Below are 16,788 nucleotides of genomic sequence, written 5' to 3'. Positions count from 1 at the left end.
TAGGAGTGTGAGATGTGGCAATATGATCCAACTGCCAAATAATTCTTCTCACAAATGATCACTGCATGAACAATGCGCCAATGTCCATGTTTTATCACTTGAGAATTTACATCTTATACAGTATATCCTCATAGGATATTAAAAAATTGTTAAAAATTGAATACGTACTTACCAGGGGCTTCCTCCAGCCAACCGTAGGCTGCGAGGTCCCCCGGCATCCTCCTGGCTCCTCTCTGGGTCCTGCTGGTGGCTCAGTTAACGGCGACTTTCGTCTGTATACAGTCATCTGTATACTTCCTGGAAGTTCACGCTCCGCGTCATCGCGCTGGCCGCTACGCTTCATCACGATGGCCAGTGTGACAATCGTGATGAAGCGTAGAGGCCGGCGTGATGACGCAACGCGTGGACTTCAGAAAGTATACAGATGACTTTCAGCCCAAAAGTAATGGAGCCACCAGCAGGACTGGGAGAGGATCCAGGAGGATGCCGGGGGACCTCGTGGCCTATGGTGTTCTGGAGGAAGCCCCAGCTAAGTACCAATTTCATTTTTAACAACAGCTCAGGGTCCCTTTAAAGTCAATGGTTATGTGCAGTTTTTAAAAAAAAGTTTGGTCTGTGTGCCGTGCACATGAGAAGATGCAGACATTCAGATAACGTACTTCCTGTCCAGCATTATTCACGTGACTGAAGGGTGTGACTTCTAGAAGGTGGGGTGCCTCCAATTTCCCTGTCAATGCATTCTGCCGCATACACTAAAGTGTGCGTAATGGTGCAACAATGTAAAAAATAGGTACTTACATATGTGGCCTAATCAAGGGCTACTATAGCCATAGCAAGCCATGCATCTAATACATGACCCAAATGCAATGCTGACCCAATAATGGGTACGTAGTGACTGTGCTTTGGCAAGGTTTGGCAAATAACTTGTACAAATGTAAAACATTATTTAGGAACCGGTATGCAGGTTTCTATGGTGCAGACAGAGGTTGCTGAGTGTGGGTGTATTTTATTCATTTTGCTTTAAGGCCCCATCATACTATTAATCTGAACCCCACCGGTAGGCAGTTTCCATGAATGCAGTTGAATGAGCCTGGCCATGGTGCCCCTTTAAATATAATTATCAGATATTAGGAAGAGCTCATCTTACATCACTGTCTACCTTTCGCTACAGTAAATAAACAAAAGAGTTCTCTCCGCCTCCATGAGTCGCTGTGCATCCAAACTTAGAACACTTTCATGGTGGATCAGGTGACACACGGTCTATTTTTACTTACATCATTAATTCCTTTTAAAATGTACATAAAATGCAATGTCTTTTCATTATAAACAACTTAAAAGCATAGTTCACATGTCAATTTTGCAATCTAGTCCAGGGTGCATTACCAATGCCCTACAAATAATACTTTTGTTATAGTCCACAGCATTGTGATCCTTCTATCGTTTCTCAGTTTGTCTGAGGGACCCAGTAGTAGAAGACAAGGAATGGACATGTGGGGATGAGGAGGTTGGCAGGGAAGGTGAAAGCACCAAGTCTTGAGGAGGTTGTGTGTTCCCCAAACACTCATTTTTTATAATATCTCCAGAAGATACCACAGAGTCTTGTTCTGGATCACTTCCTTTCCCTTTTTTCTTGTCTTCTTCTTTCTTCCACTTCATCCTACGGTTCTGGAACCAGATCTTTATGTGCCTTTCAGTCAGGTTAAGCATGACTGCCAACTCAACTCTTCGAGGTCTGGAGATGTACTTGTTAAAGAGAAACTCCTTTTCTAGCTCCAGAAGCTGAGCTCTTGTGTATGCTGTCCTCGTTCTCTTATTCTCTTCCTGTTCCATCATGTAAGAGCTACCTGCAGTAACAAGAAAAACATTGTTTCATGGTCTTTGGTCAAGAAATCTAAGCCCTCTCCTCTTTTGCTAATTCATTGTTTTCCTAAAGAGTCCTCAGACTACATCAACTATTCATGTTTGCAGTAACTTCAAATACACAAACATAGGGTAGATAGCTTCTAAGCAATGCAGTGATTACTACCTTTGTGAATTTCAACAGAACATGCAACGTTGGTGGCACCTGAGGACAGGTTTGGAAGACTCAGACTTCTTCAAATCTCGCCAGTTTGTGTAGTGAAACTCAAGTATCTCATTTTATTAAACACCTTCAAACTTTGTTTGCACCTCTTTATGGAAAGTCTCAAATGCATTTCATGTTTGTTACATGCTTTTAAACTGTACTCCTTTTTAGAGGGAATCTCAGATATCTACAGGCACATCAATGGTGTTTGGAGGCCACAAGTGTTAAGGACATAGTTGGAGATATACATGTGAAAAGGGTGCCGTGTTAATTTGGGTGCCGGAAATAGCGGCTAGTGGAATGACGGTAAAATTGCCAACATTCTACTATTTAATTACGATTTTAAAATACCAGTTAAAAACTATATTTTACTTTATTTCACTAACCTTACCCCATTCTCACTTGAACCTTCTCTCCATCGATGCCTAACCGTAACCAACCTCCCCATGTCTAACCCTAACCAACCCCCCATCTATACCTAACCGACCCCCAACTTATACCTAACCTACCCCCAATCTATGCCTAACCCTAACAGACCCCCCCCAACTGATGCCTAATCCTGCCGTCCAATTTATACCTAACCTACCCTCAATCTATGCCTTACCCTAACAGACCCCCCCCCCAACCGATGCCTAATCCTGACAGACCAACCAACCTATGCCTAACCCTTACTGACACCGCTAACCTATGCTTAACCCTAACCAATCCCACAAGCAATAACTAACCCTAACTAAACTGTGGCTACAAATATATCGGGCACCAGAGGCAATGCAGTAGTTTAGGCACTGCTCATATGTTAGTAGCCATGTTTAGCAGCTACAAGTGGTAATTTGGGCACAGGGCTGCCCAAATTGCGGCTACAAAAAGCAGGTGGCTGTTAACTTAGGAACTTAAGTACCCCTCAGCCTCCAGCACCCAAATTGCCTATCTTAGGTTGGAGTGCCTGTAGTCAATGTGTTCAACTAAATATACTACAGGGCTGATAAACACTTGGCTATTGGGATTTGCATAGTTTGGTTAATTTTATTTTCTTAAATGTTTTAATGCATCCTTGTTTAGGATACAATTAGATGTTCTGTCTGTGGCAACATCCCAGATTTCTGTGGCAACATCCCAGAATGCGATGCTGTCTCCAGAACAGTTGGATAAAAGTCTCCCAAGATGGAACACCTGTCTCTGTGACAACTCACCATTTTCAGAAAATTTGTCCTAACTTCCTATTGTATGTCTGGGACAGGAAGTGATGTAAGTGCTCTCTGATCAGAACAGAAATATGCCTTTGATTAGTTCCAAACCTTTCCTATTCTTTACAGAAACAAGCCCTGAGTTTGACACAGTTGCAGGTAATATAAATGAAATTAAAATCCACATCCTGTGTCTGTGCCAACCTTTAAATATCTCTATCATCAAAACTATAAGTTCCATGTATAATAAATCAATCTACATGCACCATGCCAAGGGTTAATCAAATAGAAACAACACAAAAAGAATTTGCTCTTGGATGCATGTTGAAGATTAAAAAGCCTACACTTTATTTTTCTTAGGAATTAATTAAAATAGAAAAAAGGCAACACTTTTACAAAACTTCCTCTTTAATATATTGTAAATTGATTAGAAGCAATAAACATTTTGCAACTGAAAGTAGTTAGTTGCCAATAAAGAAAGTAAAAGTTTACATTCTATAACAAATACCATATACACTGTCACTGATAACAGAGGTTAACACATATTATTGTTTTGAGCTTTACCTATGGTAAACTGTAACTAAAGTGTAGCAAACCGTATCCCCTACACTAGGAATATACTCAGGGTAATATTAATTATTTAAAGGGAAGGTTCAAGCAAAATAAAAAAATGAGTTTCACTTACCTGGGGCTTCTACCAGCCCCATGCAGCCATCCTGTGCCCTCGTAGTCACTCACTGCTGCTCCAGTCCCCCGCTGGCAGCTTTCTGACCTCGGAGGTCAGGGACGAATTGCGTACATTTTTACACATTCCCGCTAGTGCAGAAACATTAACACATACATTTTTACGCGTTAGTGGTGCGTTAGTGGTGCAACGCGTAAATTTTTGTTCCTGCACTAGCTGGAATGCGTAAAAATGTATGCAATGTGGCCCTGACCTCTGAGGTCAGAAAGCTGCCAGCGGGGGACTGGAGCAGCAGTGAGTGACTACGAGGGCACAGGATGGCTACATGGGGCTGGTAGAAGCCCCAGGTAAGTGAAACTCATTTTTTTTTTTTTTGCTTGGACCTTCCCTTTAAAAGCAAAAATAGTCTTTATCCCAAAATTCATTTTAATCAGCCACAGTCGTTTTCCACTGTGTTGCTTTAATTTTTTTTTTGCTGCAATACCAGCTAATAACTGTAGGTGATGCTAGAATTCAGAAAAGCTGTGTTTTAACAGACAACGTGCTTGCACTGAATGTCTTAAAGAGACTCCGTAACAAAAATTGCATTCTGTTTTTTATCATCCTACAAGTTCAAAAAGCTATTCTAATGTGTTCTGGCTTACTGCAGCACGTTCTACTATCACCATCTCTGTAATAAATCAACTTATCTCTCTCTTGTCAGACTTGGCAGCCTGTGTCTGGAAGGCTGCCAAGTTCTTCAGTGTTGTGGTTCTGCTATGAACTCCCCCTTCCAGGCCCCTGTATGCACACTGCCTGTGTGTTATTTAGGATTAGAACAGCTTCTCTCTTCTCTCTTATCTTTTACAAGCTGGATAAATCGTCCTCTGAGCTGGCTGGGCTTTCACATACTGAAGAATTACAGACAAGGGCAAAGCTGTTTGCAGGAAGAAACAAGCAGCCTGAAACTTCAGTGAATGAGAGATGCAGGGGGAAAGAAACACACAAATAATCTCTTGAGATTCAAAAGGAAGGCTGTATACAGCCTGCTTGTGTATGAATGTATTTTCTATGTGTGGACATACTGTACATCAACCTACTTCCTGTTTTGGTGGCCATTTTGTTTGTTTATAAACAAACTTTTTAAAACTGTTTTTAACCACTTTTAATGCGGCGAGGAGCGGCGAAATTGTGTCAGAGGGTAATAGGAGATGCCCCCTAACGCACTGGTATGTTTACTTTTGTGCGATTTTAACAATACAGATTCTCTTTAACTTTACAACACCTTATTAACATTTATGTGCTTAGCAAAATAAGTCCTGTGTTCCTTTTAGATGTTCAGCTGCATATAGGTTATGATTTTAAGGACACTAAGCACAAAGTCTGACACTCTGAATCTTTTAAATAAGCCAATAAATAGCATATTCCCAATTCAAAACTTTTTGCCTTAACCATTTTCTAACAAAATGCAATGATGTACAAATGCAATAATGTACTGCAGAAAACATCTCCAGAATAGGAATTATTTTTGCCCCACATACTTGCTGCAAGGATAATAATGTAGAGGTCTGCACTATCATAGAGTTTGTGATGAACATGTCAGATACAGCACACTGGCCATGCTAGGATTGCCAAGGTCCTCCAGAACTGGAGAACACTGAAGAATTTTGCAGAATGTAAAAAAAAAGAAAAAATAACCTTTGCCTTGTTCATATTGGACATAGAGGTTTGCTAAAATGTTAGAATGGCTGTTGTTAACCTATTTGGTGCCTAGACACTACAACCTGTGACATCTCTCTCTCAGGATAAGTAAGATATCCGCAGCCAAGAACTAAACTATAGGAGGCACTGGAAGAGTGCTGCAATAGCTGTGTCCTGCAGACTGCTTGAAACAATTACATTAATACATATGGTGCAGCATTGCACTCTTTACACTAGAGGGCACCCAAAACCCTTGGCTAATTGGTCTGTTTCCAGCAACACTGGTTGCATGGATATAGAAAAAAATACATACATGTTAATACAGTAACTGTCATTTTACCGCATTTAAATCACGCCTTTTTTCCTCTAACTTTAAAATCGATTTTCCCAAAAACTATAAGGTCTTTTTAAAAAAATGTCCCTCTTGTTCCCACTGTTCTTCTTACCATACCCTGCAAATTTTGTGTTTCTAGCATGTAAGGGGGCTTTGCTATTAACCGCTAAATTCGGTGGCTATTCACTTCGATGTAAGAAATGCGTATGCAATTTATTTTTTATTTAAAATTGTGTTAAACGTGAATGGTGAACAGCCAAGTATTAGGTTGCTGGAAATGCCCCAGACTGAAGGGAGATCTCATCAGTGGAAAGCAGAGAGCAGGGTGAGTAGCCTCTCATTTTTGCTCAGCTCGGGACTCTGCATAGGGAAGGAGGGAGGGAGGCACTAGAGGGGAGTGAGCCGCCTTTCCATCATCAGGCGCCTGTAGGCAGGTGCCTACAGTGCCTTATGGTAAATCTGGCCCTGATTGGTATCAACCTCACACCACATGTTGGGCTGGCACTGCTGAGAAGAATAGTCTGTTGGGTTTAATATTCATTCCAGATTTCTTCTGGCTTCCCTGGCTGGGGCAGGGCTGGGATCATTTTTTCACCACCAAAGGCATTGTTTTTACCAACTGCTTGACCCTACTTGTTCAGGGTCTATGGCTAAAAGTTTTAGGGTCAGAAGATCTGCAGGACAGTCAGGCAATCTGCGTTGTTTAAAAATAAATAGCTTCCATATGTCTCTCACCTCGGGATCCCTTTAACCACTTGCCGACCGCACGCTTATACCGTGCGTCGGCAAAGTGGCAGCTGCAGGACCAGCGACGCAGTATTGCGTCGCCAGCTGCAGCCTAATTAATCAGGAAGCAGCCGCTCGTACGAGCGGCTGCTTCCTGTCAATTCACGGCGGGGGGCTCCGTGAATAGCCTGCGGGCCGCCGATGGCGGCTCGCAGGCTAAATGTAAACACAAGCGGAAATAATCCGCTTTGTTTACATTTGTACGTCGCTGCTGCGCAGCAGCGCCGTAAGGCAGATCGGCGATCCCCGGCCAATCAGCGGCCGGGGATCGCCGCCATGTGACAGGGGACGTCCTGTCACTGGCTGCACAGGACGGATAGCGTCCTGTGCAGCCCAGATCTCCCGGGGGTGGCAGGTAGGAGAGGGAGGGGGAGGATTTCGCCGCGGAGGGGGGCTTTGAGGTGCCCCCCCCGCAAAATGCCAGCCAGGAGGAGCGATCAGACCCCCCCTGCACATCATCCCCCTAGTGGGGAAAAAAGGGGGGCGATCTGATCGCTCTGAGTGCCCTTTGATCTGTGCTGGGGGCTGCAGAGCCCACCCAGCACAGATCACCTAAAACAGCGCTGGTCCTTAAGGGGGGGTAAAGGGTGGGTCCTCAAGTGGTTAAAGGAGTCATCAGGGAAAATTTAATAAAATAAGTGCTACTTACCGGGGGCTTCCTCCAGCCCCAAGCTCCCAGCATGTCCCTCGCCGCAGCTCTGGCTTCAGTCATTCGCCGCAGCTCCGTACCGGTCCCCGGCGATGACGTCAGGGCGACCTCCAGGTTGGCCTGTACTGCGCCTGTGCGAGTGGCGCTGTCAATCACTGCCACGTGGGCCGGAGCAGACTGCGCAGTCTGCTCCGGCCCACGTGGCAGTGATTGACAGTGCCGCTCGCGCAGGCACAGTACAGGCCGACCTGGAGGTCACCCTGACGTCATTGCCGGGGACCGGGACAGAGCTGCGGCGAACGGGTGCGGGGAGAGCTGCAGCGAGGGACATGCTGGGAGCTTGGGGCTGGAGGAAGCCTCTAGTAAGTAGCACTTATTCTATTAAATTTTCCCTGATGACTCCTTTAAGCGGTACAGAAACTGGTTTGACTGACTCAATGATTTGCAGAATATGCTGATAGCATATAAATATGAAAATGAAAACTACAGGGCAGATCCTTCGGCCAGTAGGTGCAGTAGGAGAACAGAGGCGCCAGCAGAATAAAAGTGGATAAAAGCTTTAAAATTTGCTTGGAGGAAGTGGTGGACTTACCTCCATAAAGCAGACACGAAAGTCTGTCTGTATAATAGTAATCACATTTATTATATGGTACCCCAAAAGTGCAACGCGTTTTGCAGGCCGAGCCCGCTTCATCAGGTAATAAAGTGGGGACAAAACAGAATTCCAGCAGTAGCAGGTGTAGCACCTTTTTGTGAGTATATTCTTCTCACTGATTTGCCTTACTTCGTTTATGTTTTAACATACTACACTGTATTGGGCTCTCGGTTTCTCTATATTTTATTCGGCCAGTAGGTGTTCTAGATTCTTGGAAAACAGCAGTCCAAGGTTCCAGTTCTATTATTAATTTCAATCAATAAATTCTAAAGTACTGCATGCTGGTTACAAAACACTTTATTCTGTAATAAATCTTTGCAGAGCCTGACATGTATTTGATTATAGTTATTAGCAAAATTTGACGTATTGATGTGAGTTACACATTTATCACTCTGCCTGGTTTTACTTATGTTTTTCAAGATAAATATAAATGGTAAAGTTCATGAAATATCATCACTATACAATCAACACCTCTGTGCTCATAGAGGAAATACAGGTTTCATGAATACAGTGGCTTGCAAAAGTATTCGGCCCCCTTGAAGTTTTCCACATTTTGTCACATTACTGCCACAAACTTGAATCAATTTTATTTGAATTTCACATGAAAGACCAATACAAAGTGCTTTACACGTGAGAAGTGGAATGAAAATCATATATGATTCCAAACATTTTTTTTACAAATAAATAACTGCAAAGTGGGGTGTGCATAATTATTCAGCCCCTTTTGGTCTGAGTGCAGTCAGTTGCCCATAGACATTGCCTGAGGAGTGCTAATGACTAAATAGAGTGCACCTGTGTGTAATCTAATGTCAGTACAAATACAGCTGCTCTGTGAAGGCCTCAGAGGTTGTCTAAGAGAATATTGGGAGCAACAACACCATGAAGTCCAGAGAACACACCAAACAGGTCAGGGATAAGGTTATTGAGAAATTTAAAGCAGGCTTAGGCTACAAAAAGATTTCCAAAGCCTCGAACATCCCACAGAGCACTGTTCAAGTGATCATTCAGAAGGAAGGAGTATGGCACAACTGTAATCCTACCAAGACAAGGCCGTCCACCTAAACTCACAGGCCGTACAAGGAGAGTGCTGATCAGAAATGCAAGAAAGCAATTGTTAACAGAAAAGCAATTGTTAACAGAAAAGCATAAGAAGTCCTGTTTGCAGTGTTTGCCACAAGCCATGTGGGGGACACAGCAAACATGTGGAAGAAGGCTCTCTAGTCAGATGAGACCAAAATGGAACTTTTTGGCCAAAATGCAAAACGCTATGTGTGGCGGAAAACTAGCACTGCACATCACTCTGAACACACCATCCCCACTGTGAAATATGGTGGTGGTAGCGTCATGCTCTGGGGGTGCTTCTCTTCAGCAGGGACAGGGAAGCTGGTCAGAGATGATGGGAAGATGTATGGAGCCAAATACAGGGCAATCTTGGAAGAAAACCTCTTGGAGTCTGCAAAAGACTTGAGACTGGGGTGGAGGTTCACCTTCCAGCAGGACAATGACCCTAAACATAAAGCCAGGGCAACAATGGAATGGTTTTAAACAAAACATATCCATGTGTTAGAATGGCCCAGTCAAAGTCCAGATCTAAATCCAATCGAGAATCTGTGGCAAGATCTAAAAACTGCTGTTCACAAACGCTGTCCATCTAATCTGACTGAGCTGGAGCTGTTTTACAAAGAAGAATGGGCAAGGATTTCAGTCTCTAGATGTGCAAAGCTGGTAGAGACATACTCTAAAAGACTGGCAGCTGTAATTGCAGCAAAAGGTGGTTCTACAAAGTATTGACTCAAGGGGCTGAATAATTATGCACACCCCACTTTGCAGTTATTTATTTGTAAAAAATGTTTGGAATGATGTATGATTTTCGTTCCACTTCTCACATGTACACCACTTTGTATTGGTCTTTCACGTGGAATTCCAATAAAATTGATCCATGTTTGTGGCAGTAATGTTACAAAATGTGGAAAGCTTCAAGGGGGCCGAATGCTTTTGCAAGCCACTGTATTTCCATTATTAACCCTTAGACTGCTACGGCTGTCTTTAGACATTTTTGTGTTAACGCACCCATACGCCACTTATGTCTGACGGCTGGAACCCACCAGGGTAATTTTGGCAGCGTTTTGGGATCGCCGACAATCTCTAGCGATTCCCCAAAATGCTTGGCCAATGAAAGTGTGTGGTGGGGAACCCACTAGTGTGATTGCGATTGGGGTAATTGATTGCGATTGGGGCAATTGTTAGCGTTCAATGCTAAAGTATATAAGCACAGAAAAATTGCTTTTCAAAGTGATTTTGCAACGCTTTGGGGAGCCAAGCGATTATGATTTGAATAAACTTTATAATGCTCACCAGGTGTCTGGATTGCCTGCTTCCGTCTCTAGCCCCTACCCCTAAAGGAAGTGGTCACAGACGCTATTCTAATTGGTCATAGAGAAGCACCAATGACCTCTTCCTTTAGGAGTCGGGGCTACAGACGGAAAGTCAGACACCTGGTAAGTATACGACAAAACACCAACACACTACCAGTATATGCTGTTCAACCACTGTTCTTTATTTATAGTATGAAAATCAGTTTAAAAGGTCATATACAAAAATTCTAAAAATTGCTACATTTGAATGATATGTTCACCAAGGACAATTCTTGATTTAAAAGGGCCAATCCGCCTAAAAATGTAAAAAAAAATGTAACCTGGTAAGTATAATAAAGTGTTATTTAAAAAAAAATAAAAAAACGTGAATCGCCAAATTGGAGCGTTTCTAAGCATTAGAGAAGAACGAGCGCAATTGCACTAGGAATCACTACATTCCTAGTGGGTTCCAGGCCTAAAGTCGTTTTGGTACAAAGCTATTTCCTTCAGGCGTTTTTGTTCCCCATATTCCTTTGAAACGGATATCAAAAGGCGTTTGGTACAAAGTTTTGGATCAATGGAGACTCTACTGGGCTTGAGATTCTAAACATTTGAAACTAATCACCAGTGACCTGACCGACCCTCTCCAGTTCACCTACAGAACAAACAGGTCTGAAAACAATGCTATTACCATTAGCCTGGAGTACATACTCTCCCATCTAGACACTCCGGACACCTATGCAAAGATTCCTCCTCAACTTCAGCTCCACCTTCAACACTATCAGCCCCAACACCCTCGACAACAAACTGGTACAAAAAAATATGTATCCCCCCCTCTGACTGAAGGACTTCCTCTCAAACAGATCCCAAGTGGTGAAGCTCGACACTTTCTCCTTGCAAGTGCAAACCTTCAACACAGGCAACCCGCAAGGGTGTGTCCTGTCGCCAAATGTTGTTCTCCCTATACACGAACTTCAGCAGAGGATATTACCATGATAGGCCCCTTGGACAAGAGTGGTGAAAAAGCCTACCGCCAGGAGATTGAGAAGATCTGCAACTGGTGCAATAAGCTTGTGCTCAACTCGGCGAAAACAGTCAAACTGACCATCGACTTCAGTAAACACTCCTCCCACTCCGAACTCCCCCAAATTCTCATTGAGGGCACCAAGGTCGTCAGAGTCCCCAACATTAGCCTCCTAGGTACCACCATCTCCAGTGACTCAAGGTACCGCCTCCAAAATGCAGAGAATGACCCAACAGCAGCTGCTTCCTCGTCGCCAGCTGTAAAAGTTTGGAATGTCTCATGCACTTCTGACCAGCCTTTACTCTGCCACTATCGAGTTGATCCTCTGCTCTTCTATCATTGTAGATCCAGGGCCGTCAGGATTGCAAAGGACCCCTTAACTCAAACTATGTCCTTCGGGTCGCTGCTTCAGGACCATCTCCAACAGGCCTTCCAGGCGCAGGAACTTTTTTTTAATCCAAGCTGTCCTTGCCCCTCCCACTCAAATAGCAATCCCCCCTGTGTAATGTGTGCGCATCTCTTTGTTTAACATGTACCCAAGTATGTACCCATATGTGTGCCCTTGTAAGTTGCTGTGTCTTATGTGTCAACAATAATTCCATGTACGATACCCAGTACTTGAATAAATGCAAATCTATGCAGTTTGAAATGGACCAATCAAATGCTTTCACTGCTAGATTTGATTAGTTGATTGATATTTTACATATTCATAATAATTAGCATAATTCTAAATCATAATAATTATTAATCATCTCAATTTTTTTTGCACCTCAATGACAGTCTCAACTAATTAATGTGGACTCTGGTACATGTAGATTTGGGAAAGACATTTAATGAACAGAATTGAAACATGGATCATGGCACTGAATGTCCCATTTGCATAGGTGAATCTCTGAAGTCTGACATGCTAAGAACAGTGTAATATTGAAGCAGAGTTATATGCAATGGCTCTGGTATCAGGTTTCACACACTATTACAAATGTTTATGATGCAAATAAGATACATTTTGGGCTCATTCACATCTAGGGCGTTTTTGGCCTTTTTACAAGCGCAGGCGATTTTCAAAATCACCCACAAAACACTTGTGCAATAAATCTCTATGAGAAGGTTAATATCAGCGCGTTTCATCCTGTTCCATTTTTGGGGCGATTTTGATTAAGTGCAAATCAGAGTCCTCCTCAGTAATCCAAATAGAACAGTGTTTGCTACTTGACCAAATATCATGCTCAGTGTCCAGGAAAATTGTACTCAGCAGTAGCACAAAATGCTCCTAAGGTGGCCACTCACTATCCAATTTCTAGCGAAAAATCGTTTGAGCGATCAGAAATTCTGATCGGATTGGTTGTAATTAATTTCTGTTGATGCGCACAATCGATTACAAACGATCATAAAAAAAGGTTGTCCGATTGGATTTTCATCAAATCAAAATTTGGATTTTCTTGTTGGTTGCCATAGATAGGAAGCAAAGATTGGTTCGTTGATGATGTAGTGAACGATTTTTCTTCCGATCAGAATTTTCTGATTGATCAAATGATTTTTTCGCTACAAATTGGACCGTTAGTGGCCACCTTAAGTGTATGGCTCCCTACCTTGCAACTAGTGTTGGGCGAACACCTAGATGTTCGGGTTCGCGAACGTTCACCGAACATCGCCGCGATGTTCGGGTGTTCGCGCCGAACTCCGAACATAATGGAAGTCAATGGGGACCCGATCTTTCGTGCTTTGTAAAGCTTCCTTACATGCTACATACCCCAAATTAGCAGGGTATGTGCACCTTGGGAGTGGGTACAAGAGGAAAAAAAATATTTGAAAAAGAGCTTATAGTTTTTGAGAAAATTGATTGTAAAGTTTCAAAGGAAAAACTGTCTTTTAAATGTGGAAAATGTCATGTTTCTTTGCACAGGTAACATGCTTTTTTTCGCCATGCAGTCATAAATGTAATACAGAGAAGAGGTTCCAGGAAAAGGGACCGGTAACACTAACCCAGCACTAGCAGCAGCACACGTGAAGGAACAGGAGGAGGAGGCGCAGGAGGAGAAGGCCACGCTTTTTGAGACACAACAACCCAGGCCTTGCATGAGGACAAGAAGCGTGCGGATAGCATGCTTTGTACCGCCATGCAGTCATAAATGTAATAAAGATAAGTGGTTCAATAAACAGGGACCACGCGGCAACGCTAACCCAGCAGCAGCAGACGTGATGGAACAGGAGGAGGCGCAGGAGGAGAAGGCCGCGCTTTGTGAGACACAACAACCCAGGCCTTGCATGAGGACAAGAAGCGTGCGGATAGCATGCTTTGTACCGCCATGCAGTCATAAATGTAATAAAGATAAGAGGTTCCATAAACAGGGACCGGCAACGCTAACCCAGCAGCAGCAGCAGCAGCAGCACACGTGATGGAACAGGAGGAGGCGCAGGAGGAGAAGGCCACGCTTTGAGACACAACAACCCAGGCCTTGCATGAGGACAAGAAGCGTGCGGATAGCATGCTTTGTACCGCCATGCAGTCATAAATGTAATAAAGATAAGTGGTTCAATAAACAGGGACCACGCGGCAACGCTAACCCAGCAGCAGCACACGTGATGGAACAGGAGCAGGCGCAGGAGGAGAAGGCCATGCTTTTTGAGACACAACAACCCAGGCCTTGCATGAGGACAAGAAGCGTGCGGATAGCATGCTTTGTACCGCCATGCAGTCATAAATGTAATAAAGATAAGTGGTTCCATAAACAGGGACCACGCGGCAACGCTAACCCAGCAGCAGCAGACGTGATGGAACAGGAGGAGGCGCAGGAGGAGAAGGCCACGCTTTGTGAGACACAACAACCCAGGCCTTGCATGAGGACAAGAAGCGTGCGGATAGCATGCTTTGTACCGCCATGCAGTCATAAATGTAATACAGATGAGAGGTTCAATAAACAGGGACCGGAAACGCTAAACCATCCCAGATGTTCATTGGTCATGTTACTTGGTTGGGGTCCTGGAGTGTTGCGTAGTCGTTTCCAATCCAGGATTGATTCATTTTAATTTGAGTCAGACGGTCTGCATTTTCTGTGGAGAGGCGGATACGCCGATCTGTGACGATGCCTCCGGCAGCACTGAAACAGCGTTCCGACATAACGCTGGCTGCCGGGCAAGCCAGCACCTCTATTGCGTACATTGCCAGTTCGTGCCAGGTGTCTAGCTTCGATACCCAATAGTTGAAGGGTGCAGATGGATTGTTCGACACAGCTACGTCATCTGACATGTAGTCCTTGACCATCTTCTCCAGGCGATCGGTGTTGGAGGTGGATCTGCACGCTTGCTGTTCAGTGGGCTGCTGCTGCATGGGTGTCAGAAAATGTTCCCACTCCAAGGACACTGCCGATACCATTCCCTTTTGGGCACTAGCTGTGGCTTGCGTTGTTTGCTGCCCTCCTGGTCGTCCTGGGTTTGCGGAAGTCAGTCTGTGGGCGTACAACTGGCTAGAGGAGGGGGAGGATGTCAATCTCCTCTCTAAAGTCTCCACAAGGGCCTGCTGGTATTCTTCCATTTTGACCTGTCTGACTCTTTCTTTAAGCAGTTTTGGAACATTGGCCTCAATTCACTAACCTTAACTCCTGTCTTTAATAACTCTTCTGAGCTGTTTTACAGTTATCACAATTATATCACCATGGTGATAACTGTAAAACAGCTCAGAAGAGTTATTAAAGACAGGAGTTAAGGGTAGTGAATTGAGGCCATTGTGTTTGTACCGTGGATCCAGAAGGGTATAAACCCAGTAATTGGTGTTGTCCAGAATGCGCACAATGCGTGGGTCGCGTTCAATGCAGTCTAGCATGAATTGAGCCATGTGTGCCAGAGTCCTACCAGAATCCTCATCATCCTCTTGTGAGCGTTGTGATAGTTGTTGTGATGCATCATAGTCGTCACCTTCCTCCTGGTCTGCTTCTGCTGAGCATTCGCGCTGAATTGTGAAAGTCCAACGTGCACCGCTCTGGCCCTCGTCAGTGGTGGCATGAAATTCCTGCTCCAACTCCAGCTGTTCCTCCTCCTCTTCTTCGTCATAGCTGCTGGGGCCAGCGTTTCCTGAGGCGGATGGCCTGATGTTGGTACCATCACGCTGATCGTTTTCTCCTTCAGATTCCCCCAGTTGCATCATGACAGCTGTTTCCTTGATTTTCAACATTGACCTCTTCAGTAAACACAGCAGTGGTATGGTAATGCTGACTGAAGAGTTGTCACTGCTCACAAGCAACGTGGATTGCTCAAAATTTTGGAGGACTTGGCAGAGGTACAACATGTTGGCCCAATCGGATCCACAGAAGCTTGGCAGCTGTCCGGATGCGCCTCGGTACTGCGCCGTCATGTACTGGACCACTGCACTCTTCTGCTCACAAAAGCGGGCTAGCATGTGCAGCGTAGAATTCCAGCGCGTAGGGACATCACACAGCAAGCGATGGTGGGGGAGATTGAAGCGCTCCTGCATCTTGGCGAGTGCCCCCGAAGCAGTACTGGAATTTCTACAATGTTTGGCCCCTTGACGCACCTTCAACAGAAGATCGGCCACGCCTGGGTATGTCCTCAGGAACCGCTGAACTACTAGGTTCATCACGTGCGCCAGGCAAGGGATGTGTGTCAGCTTAGCCAACCTTAAAGCGCGAATGAGATTACTCCCATTATCACACACAACCATGCTAGGTTTCAGGTCCAGCGGTGCCAGCCACAAATCCGTCTGTTCCTTTATTCCCATCCAAATTTCCTCCCCTGTGTGCTGCTTATCCCCAAGGCAGATCAGCTTCAGCAACGCTTGCTGACGCATGCCAACAGCTGTGCTGCACTGCTTCCACGATCCTACTGCTGCTGGGTTAGCGTTTCCGGATGAGGTACAGCTTTGAGATGCGTTGGAGGAGAAGGAGTCAGAGAGGTAGGTGCTGCTGTTGTTATCCAGTGGGAGGGACGGCGGTGCAGCTGTTTGCGGCGTGGGCAACACCCGCGCCGTAGCAGGTGAGGAATCGCTGCCAGGCTCCACAAGGTTCACCCAGTGCGCGGTAAGGGAGATGTATCGACCCTGGCCGAACGCACTCGTCCAGGTGTCAGTGGTGAGGTGAACCTTGCAGGCAACGGCATTCTTCAAGCTTCGGGTTATTTTGCTGACCACGTGCTCATGCAACTCAGGCACTGCAGAGCGCGCAAAGTGGTAGCGGCTGGGAACCACGTAACGTGGGATGGCCACTGACATCATGCCCTTGAAGCTGTTTGTCTCCACCACTCGATATGGCAGCATTTCGCAGGCCAGAAGCTTGGCTATGCTGGCTGTTACTGCCACGGCCCGGGGGTCATTTGCTGGCAATTTCCTCTTGCGCTCAAACATCTCCGACACAGACAACTGA

The 16,788-nt window shown here is 44.8% G+C and overlaps 1 protein-coding gene across 1 annotated transcript in view; it reads right to left on the bottom strand.

Moving 5' to 3' along the window:
• Positions 1–1,209: 1,209 nt before the first annotated feature.
• The window catches only part of PDX1 (pancreatic and duodenal homeobox 1), a 63,804-nt gene continuing 48,225 nt past the window's right edge, over positions 1,210–16,788 (bottom strand). The window contains exon 2 of the mRNA XM_068265012.1: positions 1,210–1,844. Within this exon, the coding sequence (XP_068121113.1) occupies positions 1,435–1,844 (410 nt within the window). The 3' untranslated portion in view covers positions 1,210–1,434. The remainder of the gene's footprint in view (positions 1,845–16,788) is intronic.

This window comes from Hyperolius riggenbachi, chromosome 2 (genome assembly GCF_040937935.1).
Source record: "Hyperolius riggenbachi isolate aHypRig1 chromosome 2, aHypRig1.pri, whole genome shotgun sequence".
NCBI classification, from domain to species: Eukaryota; Metazoa; Chordata; class Amphibia; order Anura; family Hyperoliidae; genus Hyperolius; species Hyperolius riggenbachi.
This window is presented reverse-complemented; position numbering and strand designations above follow the sequence as displayed.